The sequence below is a fragment of the Lissotriton vulgaris genome, chromosome 9, assembly GCF_964263255.1.
Source record: "Lissotriton vulgaris chromosome 9, aLisVul1.2, whole genome shotgun sequence".
NCBI classification, from domain to species: domain Eukaryota; kingdom Metazoa; phylum Chordata; class Amphibia; order Caudata; family Salamandridae; genus Lissotriton; species Lissotriton vulgaris.
This window is the reverse complement of record NC_141697.1, coordinates 333,338,125-333,358,742: the sequence shown is the minus strand read 5'-3', so window position 1 is coordinate 333,358,742 and position 20,618 is coordinate 333,338,125. Positions and strand designations below refer to the sequence as shown.

The window sequence follows — 20,618 nt, the reverse complement described above, 5'->3', positions numbered from 1 at the left end:
TCCAGGCCACAATTTCCACATCCTTTCTTTCCTAAGCGCTCCCCGCTGCCACTGGCGCCTTCCCTGCTGCGGCCGCCGAACTTCCTGATGGCTTCCACCTGCTCTTCTTTGATGGGGTTTGGATATAATGGCTGCTGAGCGGCTGGTTGTCTCGCCAGCGTTGATTCCATCTCTCCTGCTCTCTCATCTGAAAGCTCATGGGCTCTTCCCAACACCAGAATGTCGTTTCGCGATATCCCCAGTTGGCGTAAAATGCACTTGTGCAGTTCTGATGACTTGCAACCCACTATCAGTTGCCCCCTGATCTCAAATGGCCGATCAATGCCCACACACGAACTTGCCAACTTCCTGAGGTGCGCGTGGAACATGTCAACCGACTCCTCCTCCTTTCACTTCGCCTGACGCATATTGAAATGGTCGAAGTCAGGGTTAACTTGCGGGTCAAAATGGCGATTGAGCGCCCTGACAGCCTTCTCGTAGTCATCCCTCTCCCCTGTATCTGGGAGATCCTGAAAGAGTTCATATAGCTCCTCCTCTCCCATGTGTAGCATGGTGGAACGCTTCACTGAGTTATCTTTCTCCCTCGTGGCGATAAAGTAATTTACTAATTGGCCAATCCATTTGCGCCATTGTGGCGCCGCTGTGGCCGGATCAGCCAGCTGGCTAAACGGCGGCAGCGCCTTCACCGACATGTGGAAGCTGTGATCCAACGGTCCAGGGGCATTTCCCCCTGCCTGCTGTGACATTTCTCTGGCAGCACTTGGTCCTTGCCCACTTGCTCATAAGGTCTGATCTCTACAGTGCCTGCCCTGCACTGGATCTCCACTGCTCTTTGATCTCAAAGTGTTGAAAAAACTGGCCTCACTCAGTCCTGCCTAGCAGTTTCTTCTGCCCTGCTTGGACTGTCCCCAAAGGCACCACCTTCCAGCCTCTGGTCCTCCCAGCCACCAGCACTTGTGTTCAGGGCCTCCACTGCCTGTACTGTCCCCTCAGTGCACTTCTGGCAGCACACCAGCTCTGCACCGCCTCAGCTCCCCAGCGCCACGTCACCCTGCTTCTTGCCTTCCTTCTCTGGGCCGTACTGCTGTTCCAGCACTCAGCGCTAGTATGGGAGGGGCCATCAGCGCGCGCTTCTGATGAAGGCCCCACGCCCTGGGATGTTGGGGGCACTCGGCGGTGCACGCCACTCGCCCCACCCGCTGAACGGGTCCACCCTCCAGGCTCCTCACCTGTTCTCCGCGCCTGCGGCCCCCACCAACACCACCTCCGCAGCCTGGCCGCACGCAGCAACAGCTTGGCCTGCGGAACAGCTTCCTCGTGGTGCGGGGCCTCGGAGAGGAATGTAAGCGCCGTCGACTCCGAAGCGCGGCGCGAGGGCACACACAGGCTGCACACCTGCCTCCTCGCCAATGTAAGTATGGGGGTCATACTTATGGGGGCACGCTTATGCTGGGGGACAAACACTGGTACGGTGCCTAATGGGGGAGAGTAAAAGACACAGGGAACCACTCTGACTTTCCCTCTGTGCCGTCAGCTATGAGCGCTGACATCACCATTTATTTATACTCCCTGGTCCGCACCCAGCCCAGGGAGTTGTGGTGCAACATTTTATTGCAAGAGCTGGGTGGCTCACTACAATAACGTCACATCCTCTCTCCATCGAGAAAATCATGCATGTGGCCGAGTCAGCAATGAAAACAAGCAGTCAGAATACTACTATATAGCACTATACATGTGCTTTGTATTAAAGAAGCTTGTATTACTGCTGCCCATGATGTGTCTGCTTTGTGTGTAAGCGAAAGCTCGGTGAAACTTTTTACTATGCAAAATGCAAATCAATCGGCAATATTTGCCCAAGGTACAAGGAAGGGCCAGCATAGGGTGGAGTAGGAGAAGCAGAAAAGGATAGCCGAGTGGCAATGCAGTATGGAAATGGAAGTAGAACCAGCAGAAAAGAAAGAAGAAGTGCACAGTAGAGTGCAGTGCAAGGGGGCAAGCTGAGAGCAGCACAGAGAGCAAGATTTTGTTGCACACTTAGGCACGGAAGGAGCAAACAGAAGTGTGTTAAACAGGCCTCCAAGTTAAGACACTAGTAACCCAATTTGAAAGTAAAAAGCAACAGCATCTGCTATTTTGTGATGTGTTTTTTCCTTTGATACGAAACCAAATACAAAATTACCATAACCACAAAGCAGTCTTACCTCCGTCTTGGTAAAATAACAACAAATGTATAACAGATGTCCCAAAATGTTGTATACAGAACAAAGTTCAGGATGATTTTATTCTTGAATTCAGCACAGGACTAAAATTAGGTGATCTTGGCTTATCGCGTATACATGTCTGGATCGGTGTTATTCGCTCAAAGTGGAGGTGCTTAAAAGAAGCATTCATGAAGTAGACTATACGCAGGGCATTAAAACAATATATCTGTTATTGTCGAAAATCAGGGGCATTTTGCACTGTTGCACACTAATGAAGAATGTTTAAGCACATACAATAATGTGTGCGCAAATACACCTGCATTTCATGTTACATGTACACTAAAACTCGAAATTATTTGAATTTGCTAGGGATTGTTTGATAAAGTGGCCATACCTACAATTAGCTTAAATAACGACGATGCATAATATGTGCCATAAAACATTATATACAGAACACAAAAGTGGGATTTAAATTTTGGATTCAGCACAAGACGAAAATTGTGTGAAATCTGTTCTTCACTACCAAACCGGGGGTGCTTAGAAGAAACGTCCATAAAATACAATTAACGCATGGCTTGAAAAATATATCTATTAATGCCAAAACAATAAGGAGCCACTGCTAAGTATGCACTGTAGCACAGTAATAAAGAACGTTTAAGCAAATACAATAATATGCGCACTGATACATGAGAACTTCACGTTACAAGTACACTCAAATTAGACATTCCCATTGATCACAGAATGTTAAGCGGGCCTCCAAGCAAAGACACTAGTAACCAAATTTAAAGTAAAAAGCAACAGAAATACAACAGCATCTGCTGTTTTGTGTGATGTGTTTTTCCCTTTGATACGAAACCAGATATAATGTTAGCATAGCAATTCCATACTATTTGTAAAGTGAGAAAACAAATAGTTAATTTTAAATTAAAATTATAAGGAAACGACTCTTAAATGAAACCAAAGACACCAGAATACTTATGGTTTCGATATGACTGATCACCTAGCCTAAAGTTCAAGGATGTTTGTAAAGCACAAAAAAACAAACAATCACACAGCAAACGTGAACTACTGTAACACCTACTATAAGGCAGTATTTGATAAAAACAAATTTTGAGCTTCCTCCTCACGTCGATAACGGGAGAGGGCTTAGGTTGGAGGAGGCAACTGCAGCCCATGACAGGGAGCGAAAGAGCGGCTGTTCAGAATACAACTGCAAGGGGCAGGAGATGTTGTTCTGGGAATGGCACAGGAGATTAAGTGAACTGGGAACAGCAGAGAGGACAGAGCGCAAGACAAAATAGTGCACTGAAGGAACACAAATGGCCCATAGTGAAAGAATTCATGTAGCAGGGGCAGTCTCCAGGGTAAAACAAAAGGAGGGCCTACTAAGTGTATTCACCAATAAAAAGCCAGCGTTTCTAAAGGACACTAAGGGGAACCAATGAACAAGATGGGTGTTTTTTGTAGCCCATATCTTAGATACTATATGTCTCTTCCAGACAGCACATGCAGTACATGCGCTGCCTAGGCAAGACCTAAAAACAATGAGGTCTTAAGTTGACTTAAGCAAATTGGTTTGGCATCTAAGCTATACAAGTAATACATTTCAGCCCTTGGTTACTTGATAAGCAAAAGACTTCCCACTCTGCTGAGATGTTTTAATTTTGCAGATCTGAAGTGAAAAATTTGAAAAATGTATACGATCTTGGAGGGGGCACCAAGAAAATAGCTTTTGGGAAAAAAAGGACTGCACCCATGCAGTGCTCAGAAAACCAATACAAAAACTTTTTAAAATAATATACTTAGCGGGGCGTGGCATGACGAGCCAACATGGCCGGCGCTAGTTAAGTTTGCTTCGTGCAGTCCGGCATAATCATCCACCATTTTTCTGCCCACGCACATCCTGGCCTGCCAGCAGTGGACCCGGTGGAGCCCGGAACCGGAGTGGCCCGCCTTGTGGATTGGCGGTGCCGCAGGGACCGTACATGCCAGTGATCCCCTGGTGAAAAGGCCCGGCCATGTGACGACCGGACAGGAATGGCAGCCTGGGCGAAGCCACTGCTGGGGAGATGGATTGTGGGGCCGGGCACGGTGCTTGCCTCTCGTCTCTATCTCAGCCTTGCTGCTCGGGGCGGCAAAAGGATTCTCAAAGACTGGGGCGAGGGCGAGCCTTGGGTCTTGGTGCGCCCGGATGGGCTGGGCCCTTTCGGAACGTGGTGACGGGGCTGCTGAGAACAAGAGAGCCAGAGGGTGCCCCCCAGTGAACAAGTCCCCGCCGTGTGAGGACCAAGGCTACAAGAAGGAGTCGGGCGGGGCCATGGCCACCGGAGCTGTGCCCGCCGAGTTTGTGCTGGTCCGAAGCAGAAGGCATAGCTGGTCCGGTTGGGCCAGGGAAGGAGTAGAGGCCACAGTGGGAGGCAGAGGAGGCCTAGGCCACGCCCTGCAGAGGTAGGCCCACTCCAGCTGGGCAGAGTAATTGATCTGTGGCTGCAGATGGAGGCCGGGGGCGGCTGACCTGTGCATGGCCTGCGTGAAGGCCTAGAGCCCCAGATAGTTGGGACTGCCCGGGTCGATGATGGGCGACCTGGGGGGTAAGGGGGTGGGGGGGCTGTGCTTTGGCCTAGGGCAAAGTCCAATATCTGCCCAACCCAAAGTGGGGTCAGTCACACAGTACCCCCTCGGTGTTGCCCTTGGTGCTCGCACTGCAGACCAGAGGTCCAGCGTGGCAGATCCCATTAGGGGGTCTGCATCGTGGCTGGACCTGGGCTACAGAAGCGTATAGGCTACAGGAATTGAATTATCCAATACATGCTGTTATAACCTGCACGTATGAGGGTCATATACAGGTCGCTGTCCCTGCTCTACGATACACCTGAGGCGGTCTTTATATTGACAGACAAGACAGTACGCCTTTGGCCACATACACCCCCTCAGTTGGAATCTGACTTCTCCCAAAGTCACCAGCGGAATTGCTCAAAGAAGTCCACATTGAACCACCGACACCGCTATCGCTCCAATTGGCGGTCTTAGACACAGGGGGAAGATCCATAACATGGACTCCGGCACGGATAGCGGTGCTGGCACCAGATGGGTCCGGGTTTTGGCATTAGGCCCCAAGCTTGGGTCATATATCTGACATCTAGCTTACATGTGTGGGACTTTCAGGCCTGACTGCCTCACTGGAAGCATGCTCCTGAAGCTTCCTGAGACTCATGTTTAGGGGAGTTGCCAGTTCACGGCTCCAGTGGCGTGGGACCCCGTGGGGAACACCTGCCATGACAGACAGTTCTTGTTTGCTGAGATATTGGGGTGGGGGAGGGGTTTGTTACCCATTGGAATCTGTTGTGTATTCACCTAAAACAGATACACAACGACTTGCAGATAACGTGGCTCCACATGGTTCCTCCCATACATAGCCGCACATACATTCGGAGATCAGACCGGGGGTCCGAGTCATAGTATGGTATGTAAAGGGTATCCTCGACAAAATCAAACACAGGGTGATCCTACAGCAGGCCAAGAGGCTTGAGACCGACATACCACTACTCCAAGAAACCCACATGATGGGTACGATGGTGTTGTGCCTGGCGTGGTTTGAGTTTGATCAGATTTTCCACTTGGGGTTTGTGTGGGGTTCGCGGGACTCAGCAATTCTCATTCACCACAGGGTTCCCTATATGCCGACCAGAATATAGACGGATCTGTGTTGGAGGTACGCGCTGGTGACACGGATGTTGCATGGAGAGCGCAGACATTTGACTGTGTCTATTCACCCCCTCTCCTAGGCCAGACATTTGCAGACAGACTCATATGACTTTGGGGGCACTGCCGGCGGGACTCTCTGTGGTGGGGGGGAGTGGACTGATGTGATGGCATCAAGAGAGGACAGAGGGCGTACGACCAGACCTGCCCAGAGCTTCAGCGATTCTAGACCACACCTCCTAACATCTGGACAGATGCGTGGAGGGCCTAACATCCAACAGAGCCTGGGTATACCTTTTTCTCTGCGGTCCACGGGTACTTCTCCAGGCTAAATTACCTCTTTCTTCCTAACCCCTATATCCCCACGGTCTCAGCAGTCTCAATTTTGCCAAGAGGATTGTCCCACCACTTTCCTGTGGCCCTCATGTTGCTTATCGGTCCCCATAAACCCCCATTTCGAAGGTGTATGTCACCCTGACTCCTACACTACCCAGCGTACAGGTCCACACTTCACCTGTCAATTACTGAATACCTCTCCTTTAACATTGCAATGGCTCCCTTCCAGGTGGTTCTCTGGGAGGCCCTGAAGCCCAGACTACGTGGGGTGGTCATTAAGTGTTTGCACTGGGGGAGGCGGCTTCATAAAACCAAGTCTTGGAGGGCGAGGTCAGAGGAGCAACAGGTTTTAGACGAGGCCCGATAGCTTGGCAGGCGGGACAGAATCGTATAGATCAATGGGGTGAAAAATCTAGTAAAATATTGCATCGCTTTTTCCAGATCGTACAGACATCAGCGCCAGTAATGGTGCTCTTTGATGTAGAGGGTAGACTGTGTCCAGCCTTCGGGAGTAGCCCAGGCATTAGCAGAATACTATGAGACTATGTGCTCAGGGGGAAGTCCTAACTCACAAACAAATTGTAGACTTTGTAGGCACCATGCCTCCTGACCTGTATCAGACTAACAGTGCACAAAGAAAATAGAGGAACTGATCACTGTAGAGGAGCTGGGAGAGGCAATGGCGAGTCTCCACTCCGGCCAGGCTCCAGGACAGAACTGAATTCTGTGCGAGGTTTTGAAGACTTACATGCCCCAGTTGGGGACACACTTACTGAAGGCACTGCAGGAGGCTTCTGACATGTTGCTTCTTCTGCCTGATTAGCGACATGCTGAAATAGTGGCCTTCCACAAGCCTGGTTGTCCCACCCGAGGAACCAGCTTCATGTCGGCTGATTTCACTATTGAATACTGAAGTTAAATTGGCAGGTAAAGTATTGGCCGATCGCCTTCTTGCGCATATATCCGGGCTGGTGCACCCAGACCAGGCAGGCTTTATTCCACAGAGGTCCACCCGCCACAATATTAGACGAGTTTACAATGCATTGTGGAAGGCGCCCGAACTGGGAAAGACGGCAGCCCTCTTATTAGCTCACATCTACAAAGCCTTTGATTCAATTAGCAGGGAGTACCAATTTATCCTTTGGGAGGTCCTAAATCTGGACCCACTGTTCCTCACGTATATCCGCCTATTATACACAGACTATTTCCTGGCAGCATAATAAAGGTCCCTTACTTTCGCAAGTTCGAAAAGAGGTGAAAGGGTGGACCTCCCTGCTCTTGTCGCTGTAAGGTTGATCCGCCATTTTCAAGATGGTATTCTTACCGGGTTTACTGTACCGGCTTCAGAATTACCCATGAAATATCCCTTATTCGTGGTTCCAGCGAATGAACGCAGTCCATAATCACTTCCTGTGGGAAGATTGCAGCAGTGATGTATATTTTATTATGCGGCTTCTCATCTTCTTAACATTAACGGGTGGTGGTATAGCGATCAAACTAACAGTCCCTGCCTACTCTGTGGAAAGATGGGCGTTGGGCATCAATCGGTCCTTGATTTTCTTTATAGTCAGGCGGGGACGGTGTGTTTGCCCCTGGCGTCCAGGGTGGTTATCCAAATATGGCAGCAGGCCGTTAGACGATCAGGCTAATGAGGCAGACTGACCGGGTGGACTCCGCTCAGGCATGGGACAGTTCTGAGACAAGTAACTGCACTATCGGGGTTCCAGGAATGGGACATCATAGGCCTATCTACATTGGGAGACATCACAAGAGGATCAGTGCTAAAGTCCTTTCAACAATTACAAGGCGAATTTCTGCTCCATCGCAGCCAATTAAAATATCTGCATTTCAGGCATGCTCAGTCTCCATATCTTGCTGTTGGGGGAGCTGGGTTCCCACAAGATTCGACAAATATACCAGACCTTAGTACCACATAGCCGCAAGACCTTGTCAACACTAAGAGCGGCCTGGAAGAGCGACATTTATGACCGAAAAGATGATGATTGGACAGAGGACCTGGCAGCCCGCTGGTGCAGATATCATCAAGCTGCCACCGGATACTATTCAAATAATTGCATAGGGCCTATTATACTAGGCACCGCCTAAGAAGGATGGGGTAATATCCTCTCCCATGTGCCTCCGCTGTGATGTAGAGGAGAGGGCCTTCATACATGCGGTCTGGAGCTGGCCCTCACTACAGCCTTTTTGGCGCAGGAAGATCTCTTGCCTGGCTCAGTTGTTGTCTTAGGAGATCTCGCGGGGCCCAAACTGGTTCTTCTTCATAGCACAGGGGGGATTGGAGAGAACCGGTACAAACAGCATCTTTTGTTCTCGGGCTAACACTGACTAAACAAGACATCGCTCAGCACTGGAAGGCGGTATTCCCGCCATCGGTGGGAGGGTGGAAAGAGGCCATGGACAGGAGCATGGAGGTGGAGATCGCAGTCTTTCAGACAAGAGGTTGACCCCAGAAGCATGGTAAAATCTGGAAGCGATGGGCAAATTATCGAGGTATTATGCTGTGTCCCATATGGTCTGCCAAAGCCATTATTGAGATGGGGGTACAGTCCTATGGTACTGATAGATGATAGGGAATTCATGTCTATTAGATGCATAAAGCCCTGGGTGTCTGGATGGGCGGGGTTTGGAAGGGTGGTGTTTTCTCTTTGCAGGGTTAACGGGGTGATGTTACATTAGAATTGTTGAGGCCTGTTGTACAAATGGCGGAAAATGCATGCAAGACTTTTCAAAACCCTGATGTACTTCAAACTTTAATGAGTTTAAAAAAAAAAAAGAATACACTTAGCACTTGGGCGCCAAAGCAGGCTCAGCAAATAGTAAGAGACAAGGCATGTCTTGGTAAATCCTGAAGCAAGAGGGCAACACTGTTTTGTACCAACTGCAGACTTTAAATCAGATATGCTGGAAGATCGAGAAACAGGGCATTGGCATAGTCAAGTCAGGATCCGACCACAGCTTAATAAAGTGCAGTTTTAGGGAGCAGTGAGAATTTTTCTTTTTTTTAAATCTTCAAGTGTTGAAAACATGTAGAAGAAGATTTATCAACTTGAAGTGAGAAGGAAAGTGCCTCATCAAACATGACCCCTAGATATTTCGCTGCCTATACTGGGAAAGGACATTCTCCAAGAGCATCAGGTCACCAGTCAGAGGTCAACAGGAAAACCATTCAGTCTACTACAGTCTTGAGGCTCTTGTGAACGTTGGTATGGACAGCATCACCTATACTGTCCAGTCGCTGGACTTCTGTGTCAACCACACAACACATACATGAGAACTGAAATGCCTTCATCAAGTCAGCCAAAGAGGCCAAATAACGATAGAAAGAGGTGGGATTCAGAGATGACCCTTGTGAACCTGTCACAGCAAAAGCCTGGTCAAAGACCTAAATGGAGGCACAAAAACAAAACGACCAACCATGGCCTATGAGGAAGGAACAAATATTAGAAAATATTAAAATTTGCAGTCAAAGTTGTTTTCTGTAATATTGTCAGGTACTTAGGAAAAGTATTTGCCACAGAGATGACCATGATGTCTGAAGAGTTGTCCTTAGATAATAACTTGTCATATTTGTAGAAGTCTTTAAAAAAAATCCTATTTTTTTTTTAAATTTTTATTAGAAGAATGACAAAAGAACATATTCAGAAATAGAAAAAAGAAAAATCAACATACATTAAATCTTTGTCAATCCCCATCTTTTTCACAAATTTTCCGCCACCCCCCACCCTTCCCTCCCCCCCCTGGGGCTGCAGGAGTGTCGCAGAACAGGATACATAAAATAGTAAAAAAAAACACTTTGCGGAACCAGCCGACTATGCATATCAAACTCATAAGGGAGAGGAACCAAAACGCCATAAAGAAAACAGGAGAACCAGCACAAGAAAGATAACCCTAGACCCATTGGGTCACGAAAGTTGACATTCTACCCCCATCCTTAACTCCTAGAGTTCAACCAGTTTGAGAGGGGCTCCCAGATCCGTTCGAGCCTCTCCTCTTGAAGACCAACAATTCCCACTTCCCGATGTTTATACATTTACTAAACCATTTGTGAAATCTCGGGGTGGGTGCGGGCAGGATCCAACCAAACCGTTGCAATGCTCAATCTCAGTGTGGCCATCGCAATAAATAATAACTTTCTTTCTGATACATTCATATCCATATCCGCTATTCCTAACATTACCAGTAGTGGTGAAAGTTTGATCAAGTACCCAAACATCTGTTCCAGCCGTTGCTCGACCACAACCAGCAATGAGGTCAGACTGGAGCATGAGGCGAACATGTGAACACTATCAACAGCAAATTCCCCACATCTAGGGCAATTAACTCCATCCACCCCACCCCATTGATGAATACGATGTGGGGTAACATACAGATTTAACCAGGTCTTCAAACATTAAACCTGGAGGTTTGCAGATATGGTTGCTGTTTGACTGAAGCCTAACGACTCTTCGCATATTTCTTGTCCTGCCTGTACGACATTCAGCCAACGACCAAAGTGTTTATCCAGATCGTCACATCTGGTTTCATTTACCATTTTATACAGCGTGGACATAGTTGATTGACCACCCTGGATCGCATCAACCAGCGGAGTATGGACCCAGCTAACCCTTTTACGACTCAAAAAATCACGTATCTGCAAAAATGTAAAGAAATACCGATTGTTTATACCGAATTTCTGTCTAATACATTCAAAAGACATACCCCCTGTTTCCAAAGCAATGTCCCCTATTACCAAAACTCCTTGCGTATTCCATTCTCTAAAATAACCATCCCTGAAAATTTCTGGCAAAAGAGTATTGCCAGTGACTGGAGTATATATATGTAATCTTCCGATTTTAAATAATTTTCTCACGGGTGTCCACACCTTAAAGGCTGCCAGCAAGGTCTTAAACCTTACCCGTTTAAAATAAGCAAAATCAATATGTCTGAAAAGCAGTCCCTTAGCTGCTTCTCCGTAAATCAAACGATAAATAGAGATGTCCGGATCGATTGGTTCCTCGCCATCTAATAATAAACCTATATGCTGCAACGTAATTGCCCAGTAATAGCATTGAAAATTCTGTAGCGCCCAGCCTCCCCTTTCCCTAGGTAGCGCCATATATTTCATAGCCCGTCTGGGTCTTTTTCCGGCCCATACAAACCAAGAAAAAATTCGCTCAATTTTCTTAAACCATATCAAATCAACTAACAAAGGAATAGCTCTGAAAAAATACAAAATCTTTGGTAAAAAAATAATTTAAACCACATTGCATCTCCCCATCAGAGTTAAATGCAAATTATTAATCCTACGCTCCTCAGAGTCAATTTTACTTAATAAAGGAACAAGATTGATCTCTACGATCTCCTCAGGTTTGGCACTTAGCTCGATCCCCAAGTATTTTGCCTTGCCAACCACACGTGAGTCCATCAAGCTGATTTTCTCGTTGCAAATTATTTGTGTTTTGGAGTTATTAAGATGGTATCCTGAGATCTTACCAAACTTTGTTGTCAAACTCTGGATTTCTGCCAAAGCAATCTGTGGGGAATCAGTCAATATGGTATCCTGAGATCTTACCAAACTTTGTTGTCAAACTCTGGATTTCTGCCAAAGCAATCTGTGGGGAATCAGTCAATATGGCAAGGTCATCCGCGTACCCAAGGATTTTAGTATCTCCTCCTTTGGCTCTAACCGGTTGTATCAAAATATTAGAAAGGGGGGAGGAGCCAAGATGGCGACCTGAACGGACGCTCGAATCTCGGCTCCGCCAGCCTGTGTGGTCCGCATATCTATCCTGCCGTCGAATTTGATCTTGCATCGCTGCGGACCATAGCTGAGATTGCACTGATACTTTCAGTGTTCCACCGGGATCCCTACCTGCCAGATCTCCGGAGATATCGCCATGTCGGATGGCGGCACCCTGGAAGCGGAGATCCACCTCTTGGCAGCGACGTAGTCGGGGGTGCCAAGCGGAACCCTATTGCAACACCCGGCGCCTCTACCTGTGCGATCGTTGAGAGTGGGAGCAGCGTTCCTTTGTTGAGGTCGTCTCCCCCGGCTGGAGCTGCCCTGCGCCGTCCGGAGTGCGTGGACCGCTCCAGATTTGCTCAACCTTGCACCGCGGCGGCAGTGCTCTTCGTCCCATAAGGTTCCGGAATAGTGAGACGCTCGGACCTGATCTTGCACTCCCTGGGACCGACTTTGCCCCCCCTTGTTGTGCAGCACCCCACTGGACACCGAAAATGGCGGCCGCCCTCACTACTGCGGAGCCTGTCCCTTCACCTCGCGCTGGCGACTCCCTGCCGGCCGCCTGGCAGGATATTGAGCAGCATACCGGGAGTTGCGCTGAGGAGCAGAGTGGTGACCGGGCGGAACCGACTTACCGGGACGTCCTCGTGGCACTGATTCAGCTTAGGGCGGAAATGCGAGCCCTCCCTGACATGGTGGGAGGCGGCGCGGCATGGAGGTCGGCGTGGGACAAACCGGTTGCCTCTCGGCGATGTGCTGCCTCGTCCCCGGTGGGCCAGGAGGGGAACGTCGATGGATTGCTCACTGGCGGGGAAGCGAGGCATCCTAATCTGAGCCGCGCTTCCCGTGCATTGCAGTTCGGCACTTGGCCCGGGGACACATTGTTGCAAGCATCTCCGGAGTTTGATACCCTGCCGGTGGAGAAGATGTTGTTTCCCCGACCTCCTTCTACGCTGCAACTGTATCCCCCAGTGATTGCTGTTCTCCATGCGACTTTTTCTCAGCGAAAGAAGGTATGTCGGTCCATGGACAAGGGGGCTCTTCTTCGGTTTGTTTGTGGTCTGGCGGCTGCCTGGGGACCTCCATTTTGTGCCCGTCTCCCGCATCCTCATCGGCGGCGGCCATTTGCTATCCTGGGTCTGTATGGACTGGTTCCTCCTCGGTTGATGTCTCCAAAGGGACTTTTGCGCTCTGGCCAGGGCTGAAGGCGTCAGCTGCAGATCGGGACTGACAGGTTGATGGGAACTCGGTTGGATTATAAACGACTGTATTTTGGATTGTGCATGTTGAAATGTCTCACCCCGTTTTATAGTACATACAACTGCGAATGTCTTGTGATTTTACGGGATGGGTGGGACTGCATGGCGGGTTGACCGGTGATGATAACTTTTGGGCCCTCCCCAGGCTTTCTACTACTCCTTTCCTGGGAGTAATAGGGTATTGCACTCTTCCTTCTTCCTGGGTTCAACTGTGATTTTCTGGACTTTTTCTCTTCTTTCTCCTATCTCTATATTTCGGGTTCTTCTGGGGCGACAGACACGTAGCTTGGGGGGGGGGTAGGCCATAGCCTCGGCATGCGTGTAGGGTGGGGGGTTCTCATTGCTATGTTTTATTTCTATGGTGCCTTCTTTTTCTTTTTCCGCTCTTCTTTTGTCTTCTTAGGGTCAGTGGTGGGGACTGGTGTTAGATGGGTAGTGGTTGGGTGGCGCATTTTGTGGCGAACTTCTATCCTGATGTTGCAGTATCGTGCCGCCATTTTAGATGTGTTTACGCTAGTAGTCTCTCCTGCTCTCCGTTACCCACTCCTCACGCGATTGTCTGTACTGTGCACTGATCCGTATTGACTTTTGTATCTCCTTATATATAAAATTATAAAATTAACCTCATTGTCTCCTGCCACTCGGAGCACGTAGATATATTGTACCAAGGATCGTATGCTTTTCTGTGCTGTTGTGCTGCCGAATGGACATATTCTGTGCTAATAAGCTTCAGAAGTGTGGTGGCCGGCCGGATGGTTGTAGGCCCGTATTTGTACTGTGCAAAGAGCTTAATAAAGGTTTTCAAAAATTAAAAAAAAAAAAAAAAAAAATATTAGAAAGGAATTTTTTAATTAAAGGATCAATATGAATGGCAAATAATAAGGGGGAACATGGGCAACCCTGTCGAGTTCCTCTTTGAATGGTGATTATACCTGTCGGTCTTCCCATGACCGAAATTTGAGCCGTTTTAAAAATGTTTGTAAAAAGAAAATAGTTGCTTCATTAAGTTTTCATCATATCCTCCTGTTGCTATATCTAGTGTTAAAATGTGGAACAGTGAAATGACATATTTTGCAATTCTATGCATTCATACAAGGTAGACTGCAATTAGGTAACCTGGTATCTGCCCTAGTCTGAAGGCTAAGACTTGCATCCAAACTCTCTTCTAAATAAAAAAAGGCATCTGTGGGTTGCTTACCAATAAACACATCTGCATGAATAGCCATCTGTGGGCATCTGCAACGAAGATGTATGCTCTTACATTGAAAGGGGTGTATTTTCCTCTTTAAAATGATATAGCCATTTAGAATTCCAGTCTACTGATTTTGTTTGGACTACATTTATACCATGGTCTACTCTGCATTAAAAGTTATTTTCTATAAATATTTCGGCTGAGATTTTTGCACTTGCTTTCTATTTTGATTTATTCAATTTGGATACAAGTTTAATAATGTCCCAAACAGCAATTCTACTTATAATGATACCCGTGTGAGCTAATGTTATTTATATTCTGCAAGAGATGAGGAGTATTTTACAAGAGAAATGATAATGATTCCAATGCCAGTGTAGGTGGAATGTATATGTTCAAAATGTAAGATCAGAAGGCAAATTGAAGTCAGAGAAGGAATTCACAAACAGACAAAGATGTTTAGTCGGAAAGTAAATTAATCTCGGCCCATATCTGAGTAAATGCTGATCTTAACATGATTTATGTCCAGAATCCGTATGCATTCTAAGCATTACTGTGTCTAACTACTGGATTCTGTTGACAATGTGACATTAGAAAAGTAGGCATTTATTCAACTTCACTTTAACTTTCCACCATTAAAAAAACCCACTCCTGTTGCTGTTAGTTTTTATATTAATCAAAGATTTGCATCACTTCTTACACAAAATATCTCTAACAGGAGAGACAATGTTTCAACAGAGAAAACACAAGCACGGAAAAAGCATCTCTTACCTTTAGTTGCAAAGGCTTCAGCAAACATCCTTAACCTATAGGATGGTATGGCTAGCGGTAACCTATCCAGTTCAACTCTAGTGTAGATATTAATAGCGTCTCTGTAATTTCCTTCCACATAATTCAACTTCGCCATTGTTAGGCTGGCCTCCAGCAGGAAATCATCCTACAAAGTGTAAAGCTGCAAGTTAGGATGTACAGTGGTCCACAAAGGGGGATTCTTTGAGATCCCCAGATCAAAAATCACATCTCTTTCATTGCATAACTGTGAATAGGTTTGTCTATTTGAAAATTACCCACACCCAAACTGGTGCATACCTTTAAGTTTCCTCGGTCCAGGGCAGCGGTGAGGTGCTTCCTGACCTCAATAAGCTTGGGCCTAGGACTGCATGGAGTTGTTTCCTGTTTCAAAGGGTGCTCTTTCAGAAATGTTTCCAACTTGCACTCCGCCAAGAGAAGTTCAGCCATGTCATCTGTGAAGTACAGAAAAGAAGATTGTGACAGCCACAATTTATATAAGGGTCAACTAAATTCCGTTTATACAAGCATAGGCAGCGCCAATCAGCCTTGTCTTTTTAAAAAAAGTGGCGAGCTATTGGCATGGCGAGGCAAAGAGATAAACAAAAAACATGCACCCCCAAGAAGTGCTAAAATACAAATACAAATGTAGTTTTTTTAAAGGTAAGCAGCAGAAGGATAGAAGTTGTCCATACAGACCATGGTAAAGAAGAAGAAATGCTCTAGAGGAGGAACAAACATCAAATAAGGAGGAAACCCATCAAACAAGAAGCATGGAAATGAGATAGAAATGAAAGCCAACTAATCAAGAGCTATGGATTAACCCAAAGCCTCCTATATGTACAGATATCTTAGGATGTACTGATCGCAATAGGCCTTGAACAACCAACAACTAAAAGCTGATAGGCAAGACCTAAAAATGGCAATATTTATTTCCACAGCATACGGATATATATTTTTTGTAACTACATTAGCAATATGAAAGTAAACCTATTTGCTAGGCAGTGTGGTCTTCTAAGGAACAGGTCTAGCCTCCAGAGATGCCACAACAGTGCTTTCTTATTACTATCAGAATCCGTTACATCAGGTAAGTCTTGCATGTTGAAATTATTCCCAAACTATGTAAGATGTAATGCAATTTTAAAAAGGTTTGGTTACATCAGGAATTCGGAATGTTGGGTATGACAATACACTTTAAAAAATATTAACAGTTAATATTAAATGGAATAGGAGTTATGATGGTGTACTGTGGAGTTGATCTCACACCCCAAACAGCCACCTCTCTGCAGCATATGATAACTCCCACTGGAGAAAATAGCCATTAACTAGCAGTGTTGCCAAATACCTTTAAAAATGTAAGGATAACCTGGACTCGTGTAGGATCCATTTAGCACTGACACACCCCAGACAAAATTCTTAGTCTTAGCAAATTACACATATTCCTTTTGACTATGCAGGCCTCCTCTAATTGCAAATCAAAAATTAAAATGGAGCCTCTCATTCCTCAGTGGCTGGGCAGAAACAAGCATTTACAATGCAACGGTCTCGCCTTTGCAAAAGTTAGAGCTATTGGCATTGTAAATGACAAACTTTTTATTTATGTGTTGGTTTTGAAAACAGATAAATAAATGACATTGTCATTTACAATGGCAATAGCTGAGCAGTAGAGAGTTAGTAGAGAGTAGTAGTAGTGAGTAGTAGTTAGTACAGAGTGAGTAGTAGACTAATAGAGAGTAGAGTTGTAGAGAGTAGAGTAGTAGTGAGTTGTAGGAAGTAATAGAGAGTTAGTAGTATAGATTAGTAGAGAGTAGTATAGAGTGAGTAGGAGATAGTGTGTAGGAGATAGCAAGTAGTAGAGAATAGTATAGAGTGAGTAGTAGAGAGTAATGAAGAGTACTATATAGTAATAGAGGGTAGTAGAGTGAGTAGTATATAGATTTAGTAGAGTTAGTAGAGAATGAGTAGTAAAATTGAGTAGAGATTAGAGAGCAGTAGTTAGTGAGTACTAGAGTGTAGTAGAGAGTAGTAGAGAGCGAGTAGCAGATAGTGGAGAGAGTAATTGAGTGATTTGTGAGTAGAGTGAGTAGTAGATAGTAGAGTAGTTTGAGTGTGTAGTAGAGAGTGAGTAGTAGAGAGTGAGTAGTAGAGAGTGAATAGAGAGTACTAGAGAGTAGTAGAGAGTGATAGAGAGGAGTAGAGTGTGAGTGGCAGAGAGTAGTAGTAGAGAGTGAGTAGTAGTTAGTAAAGTGTACTAGAGAGTGGTTATTCCCGTACGCGCCACTAGAACGGTACTGAAACGCAGAAAACATGAAAGCTGTGAAAATATTGTTAATGCGAAAGTGATTTCTTTCAAGAGCCTCTCACGGCTGCTTTCTGTGCACCTGCTGCCTGAGCAGCTTCCCAGTGAATGGAGCTGCACTAAAGCAGAACTGCTCCCGCATTAGGGCACAATCAGGTCAGGTCAGCACAGCCTGGCACCGTCACAAATCCCACCATCTCGGTACTAATGCATGACCACCTACTCCCGGAGCGTGAAGAATAAGCCACAGGTCCCAATCCTCGCACTTCCTTTACCACACGCACCAGAAATGCCCAATGGCTGCACTACACCAACCTGACTACAAGAAGCCCAATCCTCCTGATGCAGAGTATCAAAAGCAACTATGTCCCGCCCCCAGTTAGGCAACCCAAAAATCTTTCACTAAACCTGCTCTGCTCTCAAGCAGATCCATGCCCCCAACTTGCGATGATGTTTTACAAAAATATGTAAGCACGGGGACCAGGTCGAATGAGTCCCAAATGCAAACACCAACCTGACTGCAAGAAGCCCAGGCCTCCTGATGCAGAGTACCAAAAGCAACAACATCCCACCCCCAGTTAGGCAACCCAAAAATCTTTCACTAAACCTGCCATGCTCTCAAGCAGATCCATTCCCCCAACTTGCGATGATGTTTTACAAAAATATGTAAGCACGGGGACAAGGTTGGCAGAGTCCCAAATGCAAACACCCCTCCTCCCCATCTAATCAGTTTAAACCTTCTTAAAAAGCAAGTGGAGCGGCTGCAGCTGCCAACCTCTCCCTGCGCATTCAGTGTGTTGCATAACATTAACCCGGCTGCCTTCTGCGGGGCTGACATCCCTTCGGCTCCATTCTTCGGCGCACCGGCTTCCCATTGGCTGATCCCCCCCCCCCACCCCCCCACCCCGGAGGCCACACGGGACCCGGGACAATGGCAGCCCCTCTCTCTCTCTTCACGCAGCCTCCCTCCCTGCCCGATCCATCGCAGGCATGGCTGCGCCTGGGCATTCGCGCAGGGAAAACATCATTAGGGGCCACTTTTCAATGATTTTGTTGAGTTCGGGATTCGCTGGATTAAGGGACGGTTCGTAAAGACCCCCTGCAGCTGCGAGGAAGTTTCATCACGGGGTCAGCATAGTTCGAACCATAGTCTGTCAACACCAATCGAGGGAGACTACACAAAAACCAGCCAGTTTATAACACGAACAGAGCAACTAAAAAATGTTTGATATTTAATCAAACTACCTGGGTCGCTATAGTAGGAATGTCCGGTATAGTTGGGTAAATACGTAGTTTATTTCGGTTGCAAAACGACCGGAGCAAAATGGACGACAGTGTCAGATCTTTTATTTAAGTTAGTACAAAGTGCCCGCCATATTAGGCCAAAACCAGCAGCCGATACACACATGAAGTTAGCCCTTTTAAAGAATGCTGTCCTAGGTCAACACTCCTGGTCACGGTATAAACAGTGTTACCATCCGAGGAACAGGCTTCGGACACTTAAGCGTGGGAACTCCAACATCCTGCACATAATGTTCCGTGAGTCCAATAAAAAGAAATTAAGGCCCGCAATAGGTGAGCTATTAAATATGGATAAAAGCGAGTGTTCTCTGCCCCAATGCAAAAAACTGAACATTTCTTGCCTTACCCATCTTATTTATTTTTTAACCACCATTTCACTCAAACTAAAAAAGGTTTGGAGAAAAAGGACTCATAGATGTGCGCGTTGTGTTTTGGGGAGATTCTTCCCCCATGTACCACACAAACTTGGCTGTTCTATCAAAGCCTGATCTGTTATATTTCTGCTTTCTCCCGTTTGCTGCATTCACCAACCAGAACAAGCATTAACAAGCATTTACAATTGGGGCCGGGCACACGGACAGCGGGAGGGGGGGCGGGAACAGGCACACGGACAGCGGGAGGGGAGGGGAGCACTCACCTGGACGTCTTCCGGCGGCGGTCGGCCTGGAGGAATGACCCAAAAAAACCTTAAAAAAATAAATAAATAAACCACCGCCCACCGCCGCAATGACGTTCACAAAGGGGCGGAGAGCAAAAAAATTGCTGGAACGCCCACGAATCTGCTCGGGCAATGACTGAAGCATCTCTGTTCCAATGGCTATCCTCCATTTATGGAGCTAGCCAATGGAACAGAGAGGCTGGACAAAGCCCCATACTGCTTCTCAAAAGATTTCGCCTGCGCGAACGCTGCTGCGCAGCGGACGCCAGGCGAAACCTAAAAAAGGGAAGTGGGAAATACTGCATGACAATATTATCTTTTACACCTGATTCTAAGTATTTCAGGTCGGAATGGGAAATAACATGCAGCTTCAATATTACTGACTGGTAGAACTACAAGCAATTCCACTTTCTAGCCTGCCTACACAAATCCTGCCTGTGTTTCTGTGTGTATGGTAAAACTCCAGTACTAACAGAAATGTCCACACATGTCGGAATCAGGCACAAGCACAGCTTGCACTTCATTTGAGAAATTGTGCAGCACTCAGAGCCTGGTTGAGGCTTAGCATCATGTTGCCTAAAGCACAATTGTGCCCCTGGAACCTAAACAGTGGCAATGAATTTTAATTAGAGCTGGAATTTGAAAAGTGGTAAAATTATAAATTCTGTGCTCAAGTATCAAATGCATATTTACCATGCTAAACTTTAGGCACAAAACCTTAAATTACTTGGACTCTCTGGAATGGTAATAAACTAGGTAGTGGTCCTAAACAGAAAGGCTTGAGCACTTTTACAGCTCCTTTGAGCGGGGGTAGGACGTCCCACAGGGCGGGTTTCAGGGCAAAAAATAGTGACATCTTTAAGTAACAAGTCTAAATCGTGGTTGGTTTCTTGTGGTGGTTGGGTAATCTCAGCTGTTGACAGTCTTAATTTTTTTGAAAAGTTATAATGGAGCAAGACAGCCACCTTTTTTGATAATGCATAAAACGAACAATCCTAAATTTCACTCTCCATCTAAAACCTGAAAAGAGTCAGTCAGTAGACTAGCATGTGGGCAGATTTTTTTTAGATTTGTTTATTCAGTTTTCAAGACAACATAGCAACAAATAGTGCAGCAAACAATTATCAATTAAATACTCAT

At 46.4% G+C, this 20,618-nt stretch overlaps 1 protein-coding gene across 4 annotated transcripts in view; it reads right to left on the bottom strand.

Moving 5' to 3' along the window:
- TTC7B (tetratricopeptide repeat domain 7B) overlaps positions 1-20,618 on the bottom strand; it is a 1,385,350-nt gene that overhangs the window by 1,236,975 nt on the left and 127,757 nt on the right. For all 4 annotated transcript variants that reach the window (XM_086937670.1, XM_086937667.1, XM_086937668.1 and 1 more), the window contains exons 2-3: positions 15,520-15,674; positions 15,202-15,367 (exon numbers count right to left, since the gene is read on the bottom strand). In XM_086937670.1, the coding sequence (XP_086793796.1) occupies positions 15,202-15,367; positions 15,520-15,674 (321 nt within the window). The remainder of the gene's footprint in view (positions 1-15,201; positions 15,368-15,519; positions 15,675-20,618) is intronic.